Source organism: Cheilinus undulatus, linkage group 3, assembly GCF_018320785.1.
Source record: "Cheilinus undulatus linkage group 3, ASM1832078v1, whole genome shotgun sequence".
Taxonomy (NCBI): domain Eukaryota; kingdom Metazoa; phylum Chordata; class Actinopteri; order Labriformes; family Labridae; genus Cheilinus; species Cheilinus undulatus.
In genome coordinates, this window is record NC_054867.1 from 52114988 (window position 1) to 52135067 (window position 20080).

Below are 20080 nucleotides of genomic sequence, written 5' to 3' on the forward strand. Positions count from 1 at the left end.
CAAAAATGTCCACTTCAAAAAAATGGCAATAAAAATAGTATAAATTTTATTTTATTTTTTTGCTTTTTTTGGTCACATCTTTTGATCAATTTTAATTCTAATCAAAACAATCAATTATTGAATAATTTTCAGGATTTTAACTCTTTAATTGCCAGTTTGATTACAGGATCGTCATATTTTTTTCTGAAAAAACACACAACTCAGTAATTATTTCCCAGATAACTAATGTTGGGGGTGGGGGGTGTTTTTTAAAATCAGTCCTGGGCATGTCAAACATTAGCCAAAATATTGACTTTGATGCATTGTTAGTTTTTGTGTAGCATCCGATTTAAAATGTACTACTCTTTCGAGTCACTTGTTGACAAAACGTCCCATTGACTCCCATTCAAACCACATTTTTTGATCTCGTAGCCACTGCATGGTAAAATCATGCATTCTGTAATGTTACGGTTTCATTTTTGAGAAAAAAGTCAAATTTGTCATTTTTACTGTTCATCATTAGAATCAGCCATTTACCCATTATAGGCCTATGCATGAAAAGCCTGTCATTTCATTAGTTTTTGTGCTTGTGTTATTGAGCTTATTAGGCTATTTCATGATAGTATTTGTATGTGTGCATGTGGGTGTGCATGTGTGTGTGTGTGTGTGCATGTGGGTGTCATGTGTCTTTGAATTAGACAGATTGAAAGCATGACCTCAACCTTACCCATATCACGCATGTACTACAAAGAGTTGACTGCGGAGAAAACCAAAAGTTTGTAGGTGAGCAATGTTAGCATGTTTTAGTGGGAGGATAGTCTGAATACAATGCCACATTAAACAGTTACTTAAGCCATTGTAAGAAGAATTGCTGCAGTGCTGGGCTTAAGACACACCAATGCAGCACACAGCAAGTGTTACAGCCCCAAAGTAAATACACTGCCTGTATGTTGCTGTTATTACAGCTATTAAACCTGGAGATAACAGAATACATGTTTTACCTGATGACTGTGATTAACTACAATGGCATAAATGGGTGAAGTTTGGTTAGCTACCCAACAGCTCATAATGCTTGAGTGAAACATACTGAATGGACTCAGATTGAGCTGTTAAACCAATGATGGTGCTGCAGAAATCTATTCTGTGGCAGAAATTTTTGCAGTGATGTAACTGATTCAGGTTTACCGCCTGCCACCACTGAACTATGGCAACTATGAATAAGTATGTAGAGTTGTCCAACAATCACAAGGTATGGATGTGCATGAATGGATGGCTATTGGGTGAATGGATGTGACCTGTGGCATTCAAGAACATAGTCCATTTACCATCACTAAGACTATTACTGCAACCAAATTTCAGTCAATTAGGTAAATTCCATGAGTTACATTTACTTTAAGGTCACATATTATGCAAAATACACTTTTTCAGGCTTCGCTAGCAACAATATGTGCCCCTGGCCTGTCTAAAATCCCCCCAACAATCAGAAAAATCCTTTCCCTCTCCTTCTCTTTCTCCACCTTTCAGAAAATGTGTGCTGAAACAAGCCGTTCTCAGATTTCCCCCTTATGATGTCATGAGGGGAGTTAGCCCCACCCCATGGGTTGGTTGCCCCTCCCCGCTTGGAATAAAGTTCCACCCTCCTCTCCTGATCCTCCTTTCAGATGTCAGCTGAGAGGAGGATCAGGAGAGCCACATCAATTTCCTGAGAGGGGCATGGTCATGGGTGGAGTCAGACAGCTCAGTCACATTTAAAGCTACAGACACATAAACAGCTCGTTCTGAGCAGGGCTGAAAGAGAGGGGTTTTTAGACAGGCAAAATCCTATACTCGAGTGTTTTATCAGCAAAAAAGTACACAGGCATGTTTTGGGGTCCTGCGAAACCAATATAAACTTGTCTCAAAGGGGTAAAATATGTGACCTTTAGATTCTCATAGTCTGACAATTTTATTGTTTTTTATTACATAAGAGGTATTTTTTGGTTATAGTTAAAATAACTGAATTCAGTTGGATGGAAATGTGTCATGTCATTAAAATTCGTCAAACTGAGCAGTGATACAGGTGGTGAATGTGTGTCATGCACCCAGTCTGACACGGCCATTAGATAGCGCAAAGCACAATAAACAAAGAACTAGGCCAAAAAAAAAAAAAAAAAAAAAAATGCTCATAAAGAACATCTTTACAGAGGCACTATGAGGCTCTCTATTTACTCTGCTAATTGAAGTTTTGGTTGTTTTCCAGAGATCATGAGGAATGATTCGATTATCATCATTAAAGAGACAACTAAATAAATGAGTCAAGATCTTAGAAAAAACAAGTAAAAACCTAGACCAAAGCAGACTGTGTTCAAAGGTAAAAGAGGGCATGATAAGTCTCCTTTTACTATCACCTATTACATATGTCGAAAACACACCCCCTTTGATTTGTGTCCATCAAAAACCGGAAAAAAGCATCATCTTTTCCAGACTTGACTCATGAGATCCACAGAAGGGTAGAATCCCTGCTGATCAGTTTAACAGTCACAAAGCTGACATCTACATGAAGCTGTCAGCGATTATTTCTCAAACATGAAGACTCAGACAGACACAGGATGACAACATTAAAGGGATACGAGGTGATTCATGCTGCTGCAGCTCTGACTAACACATTACTGTCAATGTACCAGTGACAGACACAAGAAATGACACTGTTATCCTCTGGGTTTACTCCCATGAAGACACGGGAAAGCTCACAGAGTCTGGACTGGATCTGGCCGAGCTGCAGCTGATAATGCCAATGCGGTGTTTTTACATTTCATAATACATAAGGTTTACTGGGATGATTTTCCCTTATGACCTCAATAAAGACTGATAGGTCGATTTAGAGTAGACATCACAATTCAAGCCAGGACTAACTCTACAAAAAACACAAACATGCAGCTCTTGTTCCAACACATGTCAAAAAGCCAAAACATTTAAAACCTCAGCCAAAGTCTCTAACAGCAAATCATGACATATATTACAGTGCTGGGATGTTAAATTTGTGCAGGGAGGAGTTTTTATTGTAAGCTGTTTGTGTGAGTATACATAAAAACATGTGAGGATTTGAACAATTATGCACTTGTGATTGGCTTTATGGTTAGTAATGGTTACCTGTCTGCAGGACCTCCCGGCCTGACGTAAGTAACCACTAGGGGGCGAGACTTGTGCCAGTCTTCATGGGTACCTCCTGCAGGAAGAAGAAAGACTTAAACTCATGCAGCTTGACACCGTTCTTCAAACTTTCGCTTTAGAACTCAAAAACACAGACATCAGGCAGCGGTCCCAGAGCGTATGTGCACTCTCTGAGTACAGGTGCATTTCTCTCTCATTATGATACATTTATGCATTCAAACAAAACTTTCTGTTCAGTAAATACACTTTTTGAGGTGCCGTTTTTATTGAACAGAGTCCTCGATTCAAGACAAGAACTAGTACAGAGAATGAGGCTGCAGAGGAGGGTGGCGCTGAGCAATGCTGGTCTTAACCTGATGAAAATGCTGAGTGTGTGTGGGAGGGAGTTCATATTATGGAGGTGAGTGTAAGCAACTGGGACTCGCAACCCTTGCAGCCACCATGACAAGACATCCTATAACAATTAAAAAAAGTATATATAATAATAATATAATATAGCAATGGTCATGGGCTGCACGGCGGCCAAGGGTTTAGCATTGTTGCCACACAGCAAGAAGGTTCCGGGTTTGCTACCCAGTCAGGGTCTTTCTTTGCAGAGTTTGCGTCTTCTCTCCGTGCACATGTGGGTTCTCTCCGGTACTCCGGCTTCCTCCCACCACCAAAGACATGCTCATTAGTTTAACTGGTGTGAGTGTGAGCATGCCTGGTTGTCTGTCTCTACATGTCAGCCTTGTGATTGACTTGCAACCATTTCAGAGTGTACCCTGCCTCTCGGCCAATGACAGCTGGAAAGGCTCCAGCCCCCCCGCGACCCCCAGCAGAATATACGTTATAGAAAATGGATGGATGGAGGAATGGTCACTTTTTACATCAGTGTAGATATTTCAGTGCAGAGATTCAAAAGGGAAAAACACCCAAGTCAAAGAAATAATGTCAGTATAGACTACAATGCCATGCCTATACAAACTAGGGCTGCAAGCAGCACCAAAGGGTGCCTGGTGCATGTCGGGGTGTGTCGCAACCGCAGGAGTGTGGCATTAGCAGGGTGTTGGCAAGCTGTGCAGTGAGAACATCTAAATCCTTCTAGACTGTCACTCAGAAAATCACAAGCATGTTGCACTTTGGATATGAGGTAGTACTGGCAGTCAACACAAGGTGGAAGTATGACAAAGCAAGGGGCTCATTTGTAGATGTGATCTAGGCAGGACTGATATCAATAATCATATAAAGTTAAATGAAGATGGGAGAATATACTTCAGTGGTGTTACTGGCTTCTTACACTAGGTGGGGCTGCAGCAAAATGGCTAAATGAGCCTCTGTATATGCAGAGAGACAGACCCTGATCACACGTGTGAAATTAGAGGCAGATCAGACATTTCGTCATAGAGATATACCAACTTCCTGTGATATCGGCCAGATATCAAAAATGGTCAGCACTAAAGTGAGGCATCCTTTAACAAGATATGTCAGTTTTTTAAAGAATTACAGAGGCCTTTTAATCAAAATCTGAGCTTGATAGGTTCAACTCAGTAATAAAAATAAAGATATGGCTCAAGTGTGTAGCTCCCTGTGGCCAGAAGGGGGCACTATGGCAAAACAATAAAATCTCCCTTTGAATGTGTAGAGAGGCAGACTTTGATCATGCATGTGAAAGTTGAATCAAATCCAATATTTCATATGAGAGCTAGGGCAACTTACTGTTAAACTGGCGAGATATCTAAATGCTCGCCATTAAGAGTGAGGTGTCATTAATGAAATATGTCTGTGTTGTGGAGAAATATTGAGGACTTCAGTGAAAAAAAAATATATTGACATTGATAGGTTAAGCAAAGAGGAATAAACAAATGGCCCAAATGAGCCACTTCCTGTTGGCTTTAGGGGGCGCAATTTTGAGATTTTTGTTTGTGGGCGTGTTCAGTGTGATACTGTTGTCTTGCCAGAAACTGTAAAGGAAAAACAGAATGATGTATACAAAACTTACAACAGGTCAAAGTCATTTGGCACAGTCAAAAATATATTATTTTGAAATTAAGATGCAGCTGGTGGACTTCCTGTTGGGATTTGCACAATGGTCTAAGAGGCTTATTTGTAGGTCTGATGATGGTCCATATACAGACCAAAAAACATAGTCCTAGGCTGAATGGTTTCCAGGGGCTGAATGTTTTTAGTTGTTTTGGAGGAGAAAAAGAGAAATCAGAGGAAATTTACAGTTGGCAGAAGGGGGCACTGTGACACAGTAATGATATTTATGTTTGAATGAATTCAGGATTAATGTGTGATCATCCCTGTGAAGTTTGGTGATGGTAGACATAAGTACTAAAATGTTCTATAAGGTTAAAATTGTTTGCACACCTAAAGAAATTATAGAAAATCAGTTTTTCCAGTTTGGGCCTCAATTACAGTCCAACCCTCTGGTGAAAACTCACAGCTTGCACAACTTTAGACGTCCATCTTGGCTAGAATAAAGACAAAAAAACTTGGAGACAATCCGCTGCAATCTGTAGGCAGAGATCCTTCAGTTGTGACATCACAGATGATGCTCCAAAACAGGCTAAACTGCCCCAGATTTGACCTTGAACTGTCTGTAGTGCGCTTCCTGTTGATTTTAGAGGATGGTGCCTGGAGACTTTTTTTTCCTGTCAAACTATGATATATAAGTGTACCAATTTTCATGCATGTAGCTCTTAACCTGTCCCTTATCTCATATTTATGTTCAATAGACTTGCACAATTCCACTATGTGGTAACAATATTGCTGGAAGGATTCTGGGACTTTCGGACATGATAAGGTCCCACAAAAAGCCACAAAGGGCCAAAATAATAACTAAGAATGCTGATAGTTTCAATAGGGTCTTTGCTCCAAGGTTGGTAGTAATGTTTACTAAATTCTTCTTATTCTGCGACACCAACAGTATGCTGCCATGTTCCTACAACTCCAAACATGCTGGTAATTGTCTCATTTTACTGCTGCTTACCTCTCATAACGAAGCCAAAGCTGCTCCCTTCTTTGTGCAAACAGATGTCGATTGTCTTTGATATTACCCCTGAGCTGCTGTCTGGTGCTTGGATAAGAGAGAGGCAAAGAGATGAGAGAAAAGAGAGGCATAGAGAGAAACAAAATGAGGTAATTTTCTCTGAATTTCTTGGTTAATGTACTTCTTTTGCTCTATAATCAGATCAATTAAAGATAGGATCAAAAACACTTAATCTGACAGGATGGAAATGAAGCACTAATGTTTAATTACGGCAAAAGCCCACAGTATGTATGATGAAAAAGTTAAAGTACCATTCAAACATTAAAAGAAATCCACATCTTTTATTCATTAACACATGTAAGAATGGATACACTTTAATAAGGCGTTAAACTAGTCTGTACCTGTAGGAGGAAGTTCATACTCCACCTCCAGCAGAACTCGTTCTCCGACGTTCTTCAGTAAACTGATTATCTCTTCGTGCCTCAGTTTGGTCAGATTGATGCCGTTTACTGATTTGATGTAGTCACCAACATTTAGCTGGTCACTCCTGCACAAAAAAGGAATAAAAGCATGTGAGTAAATAACCCTTGGATTAAAATAATGCTTGTTAACTGTAAAATGGTAATGATTACTTCAGTTCTCCTTTGCATTCCAACTTTTATGAAAAATATACCTTTTACATTTAGGCTGGTTTGCATAGAATTGGTCATATTTACCCCAAAATGACCGCATAAATACTCACAAATGACATTGCAACACTCACCAACAGCACTAGCATAAAGATGCTGTTTGCTCTGCAGCAAAGTTAGGAGTGTTTTTAACCTTTTGTATATGTTTTGTGCATAAGACAGCATCTTTTGGACTCATAAGCACAAGTTTATCCTTTGTAAATCAGGGAACATATTCATGTATTCCTTCCTTTCCTCACCATTGGTGTTGGACCCACCTGGCTGCCAGTCCTCCAGGCCGTAGGTTCGATACTCTCGGTTTGCCATCCTTGTCGGTTCCTCCTGAGATTGTGAGGCCCAGCGTGCTGCCTTCTTTCTTCACCAGCTCCACCATGGTTACCCCCCGCAGAGCTTCTAAGCAGAAACACACAGACATATAGACAATACACAAAACATAGAACAAGGACAAGACGGACACAACCATAAAAACGTATATGAAGACACAGACAGACACTCAAAAACACAGAGTACAGGAGATAAGGGGTTAGTGGCTGAACTCTCCCAGATGAGGACAGCAGTACAAGAAAGATAGACCTCAATACTTTTGCTGCTTCTACAGCAGTGGTTGTCAAACTTTTTTCGCCCAAGGCACACCTAAGGTTAAGCCAAAATCTCAAGGCACACCATAGTTAAATCGATACAAAATAGACTTTTTAAAATAATGTTACAGTCAAGGTTGTCTATTAGGGGAGATAAAGGGGAAAGCTTTCTGGGGCCAAGCCAACTGAAGGATCATGGAGATGGCGAAAGTGGGCAAATAGTGTCAAAACAAAGTCAGAAATGTGCAAAAATTTGTAAAAGCAAAAAAAAAAGTCAGTTCAAACAATGGGTTCAAATTGGTAAAAACTTGCTGAAAGTGTCAAAATAGTGGCAAAAATAGATTACAATTGGCCTAAAAGGATTAAATGTCGTAAAAAGGTGGTAAAAATGGGGTAAAAGTGATAAAAAAGGCAAAATTGGGCAAAAAAAGTGGTCAAAAAAAGGCAAAAGTGGGCAAAAATTGGCAAGAAAGTTGCATAAATTGGTTGAAAGTGTCCGAAAGGTGGCAAAATAAATCACAAGTGGCAAAAAAGGCTTAAGGGTCGTAAGAGGTGGTAAAATTGAGTCAAAAATGATGGAGAAAATGCTGAGACAATAACAAAATTGGGCGAAAAGTGGCAAAGAAGTACCAAAAATGGGTTCCAAAAAAAGTGGCAAAAATGGGTCAAAAGTAGTAATATGAAGTGGCAAAAATGCTAAAACAAACAAACAAACAAACAAACAAACCAAAAAAAAGCAGCTAACTGGTTCAAGTTGTCAAAAAGAAGTGGCAAAGGTGGGTAGAAAAATTGGTTAACTTGGTTAAAAATAGCACGAATTAATAATTTGAACCCAATAATTGCTTGCCATGCTTTTCAGCTCTTAATGAGGTAACTGTTAGCCAGGATGCTAGCATCAACGCTACTAATCCAACACACATGCACTGGTATCATCAATAAATTCCAACTGGGGTGGTCCCATTATCTGGGGTTTTTCAGGGTCCAGATCTGTGGGCAGGCCTGGTTACAGTTCTTGCTATAAAGTTGTAGTAATAACATAGCGTACAAATTCCCATGGCACACCTAGACTTGCCTTAAGGCACACTAGTGTGCCTTGGCACACCATTTGAGAACCACTGTTCTACAGTGAGACACATTCAGAACACATCCAACTTGAAACGACTACTTGTAAAAAAAAGTCCTGTGGTTTCAAATACTGCTGTTTATGTCTAAAAGTTCCCATCAAGGAGGAAACGCCTCGAAAAGACAAAGCAAAATTAAAAACACGAACTATGTACAGTCGAACCAGGACCTGACACACATAAGAGAGTGCCAGTGCCTTTGGTTTTATGAATGTATAGGCATCCAAAATGACTTAAATGTGTGCCACAGTCCTTCTATACTATTTATTGATGTACATTATATGGACAACAGTATTCTACGCCTGACCACCACACCAACTGGGGATGTGATGACATTGTATTCAAATCAATGTACTTGTAGTAAATGGAGTTGGCCCCTTTTGCAGCTGTAACAGCCTCCATTCTTCTTGAAAGCTTTCCACAAGATTTTAGAGTGTTTCTGTGGGAATTTGTGCCCATTCATTCTGCAGAGCATTTATGAGGTTAGGCACTGACCAGAATCTCCATTCCTGTCCATCCCAAAGGTGCTTGATGGGGTTGAGGTCAGGAATCTGTGCGAACCAGTCAAGTTCTTCCACACCAAACTCATCAAACCTTTTACAGTCATTGCTTTGTGCACTGGGGCACAGTCTTGTTGGACTAGAAAAGGGCCTTCCCCAAACTGTTGCCACACAGTTGTCCAAAATGTCTTGGTATGCTAAAGTATTAAGATTGGCCTTCACTGGAGATAGGGGGCCTAGATCAGTTGGAACAATGCAGTCAGGCAGGTAACGTTCTCCTGGCATCCGCCAAACCCAGACTCACTCATCTGACTGCAAACAGAGAAGCATGATTGGTCACTCCACGGAACAGGTTTCTACTGCTCCACAGTCCAGTGTTTGTGTTTTTTACGACGCTCCATCTGACGCTTGGCCCTGGACTTGGTGATGTGAGGCTTACATAGTTTGTCCATGTATATGTGTTCCTGTAAAGCGTCCTTGGGTTTCTTGAAAGGCGCTATATAAATTCAAGATATTATTACTATTATTATTGCATGCAGCTGCTCAGCCATGGAAATCAAATGCCAGTGGAAGTTCAGAACTCTTCAGCTATGCAATCAGCAGAGCATTTTACCACAATGATCCTTAGCAGTCCTTGACCCCATCCTGTGATCTTACATGGTCTTCCGCTTTGAAGGATATCTGGATTTTTGCTTTTGTGAAGTTAGTGTGTAATGCTGCTGATCTTGTGTCTAAAACAATGCTGCTTTGTAATCTTTAGGAGCACAGGATGTTCTGAATAACAGGAGATATCTGTATCTACTAAAACTATGCCTCCTCCACTGCTCGTTAGCTACACGTCTTAAAACCAACACACACACACACACTATTTTGATACATAAAGGAGTGATACGTGGGCTGACAGGTTGGCGCAACCCATGATAGAAGACGGCCCTAGACCAGTATGAACTGGACCGCTAAAGACCAACCCATTGTACGGGGCGCAGCCCAAGAAGACAAGTGTTCATCTCTTTTGTGTATCAAGGTTCACTTTTCTGAGACCTCAGTGCTGAGCACATGCTTTACCTGTGACCAGAATAAATGCTGTTGACTTGAGACCGATCCCTCTCTTGTCTTTCTTCAGAGCTTCCAACAAAGAACATTCTTTAACAGCTTCATGGCTGAGTTGCTGTTGTTCCTAAACGCTTCCACTTTCTATCCCAGTTGACTGTGGAATATCCAGAAGGAATGAAATTTCATTTCACAAATTCCCATATTCCCTTATGGCATCCATCACAGTAGCCCACTTGAAGTCTCTGAACTCTACAGAACAACCATTTAGGATCACAGATGTTTGAGACTGCATGGTTAGGTGATGATTTTATACACCTGTGGCAATGTGTTTGATTGAAACACCTGAGTTCAATGACGAACAGGTGTGGCCAAATACTTTTGTCCATGAAGTGTATTAGATGCAGGCTGTGCCCTGTTTGCGGCCCCCATGAGTGCTTCCGTGCTGTCGGGTCATATCATGGCATGTTGCATTGTGCCACTTTGAATTGTGCTGTTTTGTGATGCATCATGCCAGATGGTATGGTGCTTTATCTTCTGTATTGTATTTGGATGACAGTTTTTGTACTGGCCAACCTATAAATAAGACTCTTCTGGCACAGCTGTGTGTAACTAATGAAAACCGTAGACCGCGCTCTGAACTCTCTGTGGGTATTTCCTCTGGACTTAGGTTACAGGATCAAGGAAGAGTACACCACTCTGACTTTTTCAACAGAAGGACAAAAAAACGATTCCTCAGTTCTAAATTCCCCAAACACTTCATTAAACCAGAATTAACAAAGGAATCACGATATCAAGAAAAATCCATTGCAACCTCTTTCCTAACAGCCTTTAACCACGGAAGCACAGCGATTCTCCGGCTGAGTCGAGGCTCCGCGAGGTAAACAACTTAATGGGTTGACTTGGGAGCTGCAGAGTTCAGTTCACCTTCATCATTCTGCTGCTTTGTAGTTTAGAGTTCACGACTAAAGTTCATGGAGAGCATTAGCTCCTCCAACACTGTGTAGTTTTATCTGGGACTTCTACTACAGGCACTCTGATTTGATCAGGAAGCCTTTACAGGAGAAAAACTCAAAATACATCTAAAAATGATAAAAAAAAAATGTTCACTTTAATATTTTTGTATTAAACAGCCACAAGATCCTTGGATGACTGAACTGACTGAGATTATTTGATATGTGATAAGCTGTTTTCAGGCACATCATCCTGAAAATATTTGAAATACAGGAGATGTGGGGTGTCTCAGTGCACAGGACGATATAAATAGAAAGATGCTGAAGTGTGTCAAAGTTTCATTTCTAACCTGACACACCAGATAGACAGTTTCACATATCCGTGGTTAGGTCAGATCAGGAATGGGAGCATGTTGGTCAGGTACTTCCTCGCATCAAACTTTGCCCTGGACCATTTTGGCCTCCTGGTGGCCATGGTCCAGGCCTGCTCCAGGCCCATTCCCCATCTCGTCAGGTATCTACCCAGCTGACCCATCCTCGACTTAGCGGACGCCCCCAACATAAGATCTAGCCCAGTGGTTCTCAAATGGTGTGGTGAGGCACACTAGTGTGCCTTGAGACAGGTCTAGGTGTGCCTTGGGAATCTGGCTGGACCCCTGAAAAAACCCAGAGAATGGACCCTCCCCAGTTGTGATTTATTGATGAGTATGTGTGTTGGATCAGTAGCATTGGTGCTAGCATCCTGGCTAACAGTTACCTCATTTGGCGAGCTATTAATGAGTTGAAATTGGTGTCGAAATTATCATTAATCATGCTACTTTGTAGCAAGTTAACCAATTTTTCTACCCATTTGCCACTAATTTTGTCACCTTAAACCATTTTTGCAGCTTTTTTGCAATTTTGCAACTTTTTGAAAATACTTTTGACCCATTTTTTGCTACTGTTGTAGAACTTTTTGCCACATTTAACCCATTTTTGCTACCTTTTTCTACGGTTTTTGCCTACTTTTGCTATTATTTGGACATTTTTTGCCAATTTTTTCATCCCTTTTTACCATGTTTTAGCAACTTTAACCCTTTTTTGCCACTTTTCTGCCACTTGTAAACTATTTTGTCACCTTTTTGACACTTTCAACCCATTTTTGCCATTTTTGCTAATTTTCACTAACTTTGCCTTTGTTTGGCCACTTTTTTGCCACTTTTTTGCCCATTTTTTTAAATCACTTTTAAACCATTTTAACCACCTTTTTACAACATTTAACCCTTTTGGCCACTTGTAACCCATTTTTGTCACTTTTTTGACACTTTCAACATGTTTTGCCACTATCAACCAATTGTTTGGCCCCTTTTGCTAATTGTTAACCATTTTTGACTTTATCTTGCCACTTTTTACCCGATTTTGCCATGTTTTATCATCACTTTAACCAATGTTTGCCACCTTTCAGGCACCTTTTGCCCACTTTGCCACCCCCAATTGTCTGGGCCCCAGAAACCTCTCCCCTTCATCCCCCCTTATGGGCTACCTTGACTGTTATATTAGACCAATAGCTGAAAGACTCTATCATCATTATGTACAGACATAAGCATCTTACTGCCTTGCCCAGCAAACCCATTACCCCATGCGTGAGGTCAAGTCTGTGGCTGATCACAGACTCATCTGTGGCATGGGATATACACTATATTGCCAAAAGTATCCACTCACCCATCCAAATAATTAAAATTAGATGTTCCAATCACTTCCATGGCCACAGGTGTATAAAATCAAGCACCTAGGCATGCAGACTGTTTCTACAAACATTTGTGAAAGAATGGCTCACTCTCAGGAGCTCAGTGAATTCCAGCGTGGTACTGTGATAGGATGCCACCTGTGCAACAAGTCCAGTGGTGAAATTTCCTGGCTCCTAAATATTCCACAGTCAACTGTCAGTGGTATTATAACAAAGAGGAAGCAACTCAGCCATGAAGTGGTAGGCCACGTAAAATGACAAAGCGGGGTCAGCGGATGCTGAGGCGCATAGCGCGCAGAGGTCACCAACTTTCTGCAGTCAATCGCTACAGACCTCCAAACTTCATGTGGCCTTCAGATTAGCTCAAGAACAGTGTGTAGAGAGCTTTATGGAATAGGTTTCCATGGCCCAGCAGCTGCATCCAAGTCATACATCACCAAGTGCAATGCAAAGCGTCGGATGCAGTGGTTTAAAGTATGCTGCCACTGGACTCATGGCAACTACAGACATGTCTGTACACGACTTTTGTCGCTCATGAAAATAAAACAACTCACTGCTGTTCTTTGTTCTTCTTTTGTCGAAGAAATGTCAAGTTCTGATAAAACTGACGCTTTAGCAGCATCCACGCAAAGCTCTTCCGCCATAATTTCACTGGCCTCTTGTTGCTGCTTGCTTATGTCACGACTCCGCCGTGCCTGAAAGTACTGCCCCTCGTCGCTGATTGGTCCTGTCACTTTCTAACCAGGCCCAAATGGTTCAGATGGGAGCTTTGCAAGATGGATTCGCCAGTGAGAAACAAGTAAATGGGGTATCCATCTGCTTTGCAAGGTTAGCTTTTAACTTGTTCGTCTTCTGACTCATCTTTTTGTATAAGTTCTGTGCATGAACCTAAAACACGACATATTTGGCGCCCAACGTGGGGAGATAAAACGTTTCTCAGAATATAACAAAACGCTTCCAAGTTTTATCTCGCCCACAGTGTCACATTAATCATTGACTGGTCCAGTAAACATCTGTCGACCTAGGAATGTCGCGGTAACCTTATCCCAGAACAGAGAGTCAAAGGCTGAGTGAGGACAGTCAACCACTGTACAAGTATAATAGTATAAAACACTTTTATGAAAAACACAGTATACCTTCACTATCAGCCAAGTCATTTACACATTGGTATCGATAACTAATTTACCAACGGTCCATTGAGATGTGTATCACCACTCAGCTGAAAAATATCAAAATATGATTTTGCCCAGCCCTAATTGAAGCATGTTGTTTCATGATAATATACAACAAGCATACATAAAGGTGAGTTGGAGCCTCGTCGTGATCCCTGGTTAGATCAGGTAAATCCCTGAGGCTGCACAGAGGCTCAACGTTATCTCCGTCAGATAATTTAACACACATCTCCCAACAGGAAAACACACAAAGACACTTGAGCACGCATTATATCCGCAGAGAGGCACTCGTTCTTCACTCATTCATTCATTTATCATCGTGCCGCTCAGATTTGCATAAAAGCATCAGAGCTGTTACGAATGCAGTCTGATGGCGTGAATATTTCCTGAACTGAATCCAACACTAAATGAGTTTTTTTTTTTTTTTTTTCCCTCGAACACTGTGCTGCTCTGGGGTTCATAAAGTTTAATCTACCTCTTCATTTAGACGCTTCGAGAAAACATGAGGAGAGTTTTACAATGCAAAGGAGGAAACTCACCAAATAATGTCTATTATGTTCAACAGAGAAAAGAGGAGGATATCATACCCTCAGTGGTAATCAGGCAAATGGAAAAAGTACAAATATATTCAGTCCCACGAACACAAAGAGATAAAAACGGATGATTACGTCAAACAATAGCAATGAGGACTCAAACTCAAACTGAAAAGTGGAAGGAGAAAAATGTCCAGGAAAGTGGGCACTAGAGCTGAGGTATTCAGCTGTGCACGAAGAATGAAGACTGATGAAAAGAGAGGGCAAAGTGAAAATAAAAATAATAAGAAAAACAAAATATTGTCACAGAGAAGAGGAGTACCCATGAGATTCGACAGCTGGAATGGGATTAAATGATAAGAAAGCAGAGGAGGAGAAAACCTTATGAAGGAGAGGAACAACAGGGATTTATTTGATGAGTCAAAGATAGAACTCTGCAATGAGAAGGACAAAGAAACCAAAATATAACTCACATGCTGTGTTATTTTTATATGATACCGACTAAACTGGAAATATTTTTTATATGTTTATGAACCGATAATCATAGATGTGCATTGTTATGCAGTAGGATGCAGTTTTAGCTTCTGTTTCTATTCATATTCATATTTGCATTACTGAATCTGGCCTAACTTTAATTTCATTTTGCAGATCTGGAATCAGATGTATGTGGTCTGTTATGCAGACTACCTTTGTCTGATTCAATGTTCATATTATAGATAATTAATTCCCCCCCCCCCCCCCCAAAAAAAAAAAAAAAAAAAAAAAAACAAAAGAGGATCTGGCTGCAGACCTCTACACTGGGGTGATGACCAGGGCTGCCAGGTCTGTGTGACAAAACCAGCCCAACGGCTGATAAAAACTAGCTCAAAACTAGTCCAAAGCCTACGGTGGCTGTTGCATTCACTTGAAAATAAAAGAAATCACCCTGTTTTTACAACATAACTATCTCGTAAAAACAGGATTCCCCTTGGTGCTCTTTTGCATGACTGGTTGCTGCATTTATCAGCCAGTAATTAGAGGTGCGGGGTTAAGAAGTAGTCAGAATCTTTCAAATCCTGAAAGATGTTGATCCAGTGCATACTGTTTCCTCAAAAAACAGTTCTCTATGCGTTGGTTATGATTGCTTGAGCCATACAAATAGAATCTGCGTGAAAACTCATCCACATGATCATGTCTCAGGAATATCTGCATCTGCTCCATGGAACAGTTCTCTGTCCCTAGGTCTGATGGAATTCTGTTTTTACAAGTTACTATCTTGTAAAAGCAGGAAATTCAAAAATAAATAAATTCCCTAAAAACAGGAGGATTTTTTTTTATTTTCAAGTGAATGCAATATGCCACCATTAAAAAACAAGCCCAATGCTGAAATTCAAAATAATACAGTTAAACCGCTGCCACACTGCATATATTGCTTGATTGCCCGCAGATATTCTGCTCCTCTGGGGGTGGCGTGTATGTCCCTGTGCCATGTTCCAAGTTTTCCTGCCTCTCCGCTCGTTGTTTTAGTTGTACTTGAGTGTAAATAGAGTGGTTTGTTCTGCTACATAAATTAAATACTCATACACAAGACATAAAAAATTGGTCTGCTCAACCCGCAGACAAAAAAATCTACCCGCGGCAGTACGTTGAAAGTAGCCCAATTCCGCAGGAAATCCGCGGACCTGGCAACCCTGGTGATGACGTATATTACCAGAGCCAAAATTGCAAGACTTAATAGATTTTCAATCTTTTTTTTCATAAACTTTGCTGTTCTGTAAAATAGCCTATTACCGTGGCTGCGTTCAAAACCACACACTCATTCCCTACTCCCTATCCACTCTATAGTGAGCAGCATATCGTGGACTATATAGTGGACTCAACTACAAAACAAAAAAATGATTTGGGACACTACTCCGGCCACGGAAAACAACGTTGTTGCCGTCTAACAATTAAATTTAGCAACGGCTGAGGATTGAAATTAACGGTAGAAATTCACTGAAAACTGATACTTAACTTATTTTCACAAAAAATAAAAATATTCACAGATGATAAAGTTTTGTGTCTTAAGTGGTAAAATAGTATACATTTTTGTATTATCACTTAGTTTTGCATAAAGATGATAGTCTCATGTCATCTTTATGAGTGTATGGTGAAAAAGAATTTGCTTTTTATGACACAGGCAGTGATTGATCCTCTCCAATTCGTGTCAACCTAGGAAAGGGGTAGAGGATGCTGTGGCGACCCTGCTGAATTTTGTTGCTAGGCACCTGGACAGTAGGAAAGCTCATGTGCGCCTATGTTTTGCTGCTTTTTCATCAGCATTTAACTGTATGCAGCCTCATGTTCTTGCCCATAGGCTCTCTTGACTTTTGACCGTATGTTGGCTAGTTGATTTTTTAACAAGACTAGAGAGAACTCGTGTTAATGAAACCTTGTCTGAGACCCTGTTGTGCTCCACAGGCTTGCTGCAGGGATGCGTTTTGTCACCCCAGTTGTTCATGCTCTACACTAATGAGTGTAAGAGCATGTTTGAGTCAAGGTTCATAATTAAATTTGCTGATGACTCTGTGATAATCAGCCTCTTGCAGAAAACACAAGGTGGGACATGGACCAGTCCTTGACTATTTTGTTAAATGGTGTGATGATTTTTACCTGCATCTAAATGTGGAAAAAACAGAAAACCACCTGTTAGAGCCCAAACCTTTGTTAAAGGGACAGCTGTGGAAATGGTCAGCCATTACAAGTATGTAGGCACTATCCTGGACGACATAATGTCTTTTGAGATTAATTCAGATGCTATCTGCAGAAAGACAAACCAGAGGTTGTTTTATTTGAGGAAACTGAGGTGTCTTAATGTTAATATAAAGCTTCTTAACATGTTTTATTCTTCTCTTATTGAATCCATTTTAACCTTTGCTATAATCTGTTGGTTTGGTAACCTTAGCATTTTAAACAAAAATAAGCTGAGGAATGTGGTCAAACTCTGCCCTAGCCTAATGATCTTGACTCTGTCTGCAAAGCTAGAGCCACCCAGAGGGCAGGGGTCATTCTGACAAACCCTCTCCATCCTCTTCATGCAGAGTTTCAGCTTCTCTCTTCCAAAAGAAGGTATACTTATTCCTGCAAGACCAAATCAAACAGGTACCTTAAATCTTTTGTCCCATCTGCCATTGGTTTCCTGAATAAGCTGTAGGTGTGCCTAATGGGATTAATCCACTGATGAAATTGTGATGACTCCATGTATGTATTTACTTTTATTGTGGTTTTATTGTGCAGGAGATTTTATTTACTGGGCTGTATGAGTGGAATGTAGCTTTGACTTCTGCTGCAAACCAGATTGCCCCTCAGGGACAATAAAGTTTTACAAATCCAAATGTCTATTAATCCTCACAGGGTAATATATGGGTAATATACGTTATTGCCCTAGTGTAGAGGTCTGCTGCTGAATGCCCCACCATAGAGGTCTGCAGCCAGATTCCTCTAAAAAAATCCCAGTAATATTTCATTCTTTTTTATACCACTTGTTTTAAATCATTAGAATATTTCTAAAGGATCATTTCATTTCTGTTCTACATGCGGATGAAGATAGATCAGCAGGTTTTGAACTTTACAACCTTCAGTGCCCTCATACTGACCTGTGTCTATTATGTTGGAGTGGTCATTAAAAAACTATTCCACTAGGGGTTGCCATCTCTCATCGAGTTACTTTGAAGCTGCTCCATCTGTCCCATAGAGTGAAGAAAGAAAAGTCCGTCTTCTGCCCAGGTGTGATTTTGTAACCGATTGTCTTTGTGCCCAGGTGAGCTAAATTAATGAATATATTTTTCTAATCACTAGGTCATTATTTATTTATATTTCCTCAGAAAACTGGATTAAGCCCTTCAAATGTTTTTCTTCATTGTGTCTGGGTCTGAACTGTTGGCCACATTGCTCAACAGTGCCCCACGATTTGCAGCAGAATTGCAACGTCTGTATCCATAAGCTTCAGATAGAAATAGGCCTATCCGTCCATATCCATATGCACCAAATATAGAGCAGTGTTACTCAACCCTGCTCAACCAAAGAGCCAAATTGATGAAAAATACCTTTGCAAGAGCCACAATCTAAGTTAATGAAAAGTGGCAAAAATGGGTTAAAGTGGCAATAAAAGTCAACATAAGGGGGCAAAATGGTCAAAAAGCGGTGAAAAGGGTGAAAAGTAGGCAGAAAATGCAAAAAACTGCATGAAAATTGACAAAAATGGGTGGAAAATTTGTGCAGAAAGTGGCAAAACTGGGTGAGAAGTGACAAAACAAAGACTTACAGGTGGCAAAAATAGTCAAAAAGTGGCAAAAACATAACAAATTAGAAAAGCACTCAGAGAGCACAGACCTCCACCATTAGCCCTATCTCCAAAGAATCCTTTAAAAACAATCCTGGATCCAGATGGATCAGTCCCAAAATCTTATTCATCGATTACTCCCTCCCTGGTGGGGTGGAGACATGGTGAGGCAAAGCACTGGCCTCGCTACATGTGGACTGTAATGGTGTAAGCACCCATGGTCTCACTGGATGACTGGAAGTCATGGCAGAGGGTGAATATTCCTCTATTCCTCCCAGCATTGCACTGGATTCGCTGTCTTTCTCTCTGTTATGCTCCGAGTCTTCTCCTTGACTGGGCACGCGTCTTTCAAACTCTATAAACTCCAAAACTTTGAATAGAAACACACCAAAACACATGCTGCTGGGATTGAAGTTACTCATGCCCGCCATCTCCTGGTGTAAAGTGGTAACAGCACAGACCACCGCCATTAGCCCTATTTCCCAATAGTAACAAACAGACAAACCTACCTGATCACATAACCTCCTTGGCGGAGGTAAAAATGATTGAAAAGTGACTAAAATGGGCAAAAAGCAGCAAAGAGTGGCAAAAATTTTTGAAAAAAAGTGGCATTTAATGGCATAATGCAGCTTAAATGGGTGAAAAGTGACAAAAATAACAAAAAGCAGGATAAAAGAGTCAAAAACTGTGGGAAAAGGGGCAAAAAACGCAAAAAGTTGCACATAAGGGCAATGGAATTATATAGACAAAAATAATAAATGTTGACAATTAAAGCCTTCTGTAACAGTGTTGGGAACAAACTGATTGATGTGACTTGCAATGGATAATTTCTGAGGTCAAAGTTTCCCTTTTTAAGGTTTTCTGGGGAATAATATTTTAAATTAAGACATAAAAGAGCCACATGTTGAGTATCACTGACATAGAGCATAAATGAGCCTTAGTGATATATAGCATAAGAAATACACACCAAAGCAAGAAATAACAATTTAACAGGATGGATATAAAAATGGCCATACCTGGTATACTGTGTCTTCTCGAGGCCATGTTGTGCTCTGGTCCAGAGATATCTTTTGTTTTCCCATAAGGCCCGTCATCTGCAATGAAGAGACACAGCCAAGATTCAGAAACATTACACCTACTGTTCACATCGATATTTCTACAAAGACAAAGCAAAAGAAAAAGTCTGTATGGCCACATCATTTTCTTCGAAAAGGGTGTAATAGGTTAAAGTGTCCGTTTGACCACTCCCTCATTGCTGTGGTTATTCTCTGTTTACTGGCAGCAGGTATCAGATGGAGGGGAAGAGAATGAGAGGACCATGAGAACTGTAAAGTCCCAGCAGGTAATAAATATGA

General features: G+C 40.4%; 1 protein-coding gene across 2 annotated transcripts in view; it reads right to left on the reverse strand.

Moving 5' to 3' along the window:
• Positions 1 to 19814, reverse strand: part of grip2b (glutamate receptor interacting protein 2b) — a 103590-nt gene extending 83776 nt beyond the window's left edge. Inside the window, exons 1-5 of one of the 2 annotated variants that reach the window (XM_041782992.1) lie at positions 19742 to 19814; positions 7050 to 7185; positions 6505 to 6650; positions 6104 to 6184; positions 3109 to 3184 (exon numbers count right to left, since the gene is read on the reverse strand). In XM_041782992.1, coding sequence (XP_041638926.1) covers positions 3109 to 3184; positions 6104 to 6184; positions 6505 to 6650; positions 7050 to 7185; positions 19742 to 19769 — 467 coding nt within the window. In that variant the 5' untranslated portion in view covers positions 19770 to 19814. Of the gene's footprint in view, positions 1 to 3108; positions 3185 to 6103; positions 6191 to 6504; positions 6651 to 7049; positions 7186 to 19741 lie in introns of both variants that reach the window. The other variant, XM_041782991.1, reaches the window with a different exon arrangement.
• Positions 19815 to 20080: the final 266 nt, after the last annotated feature.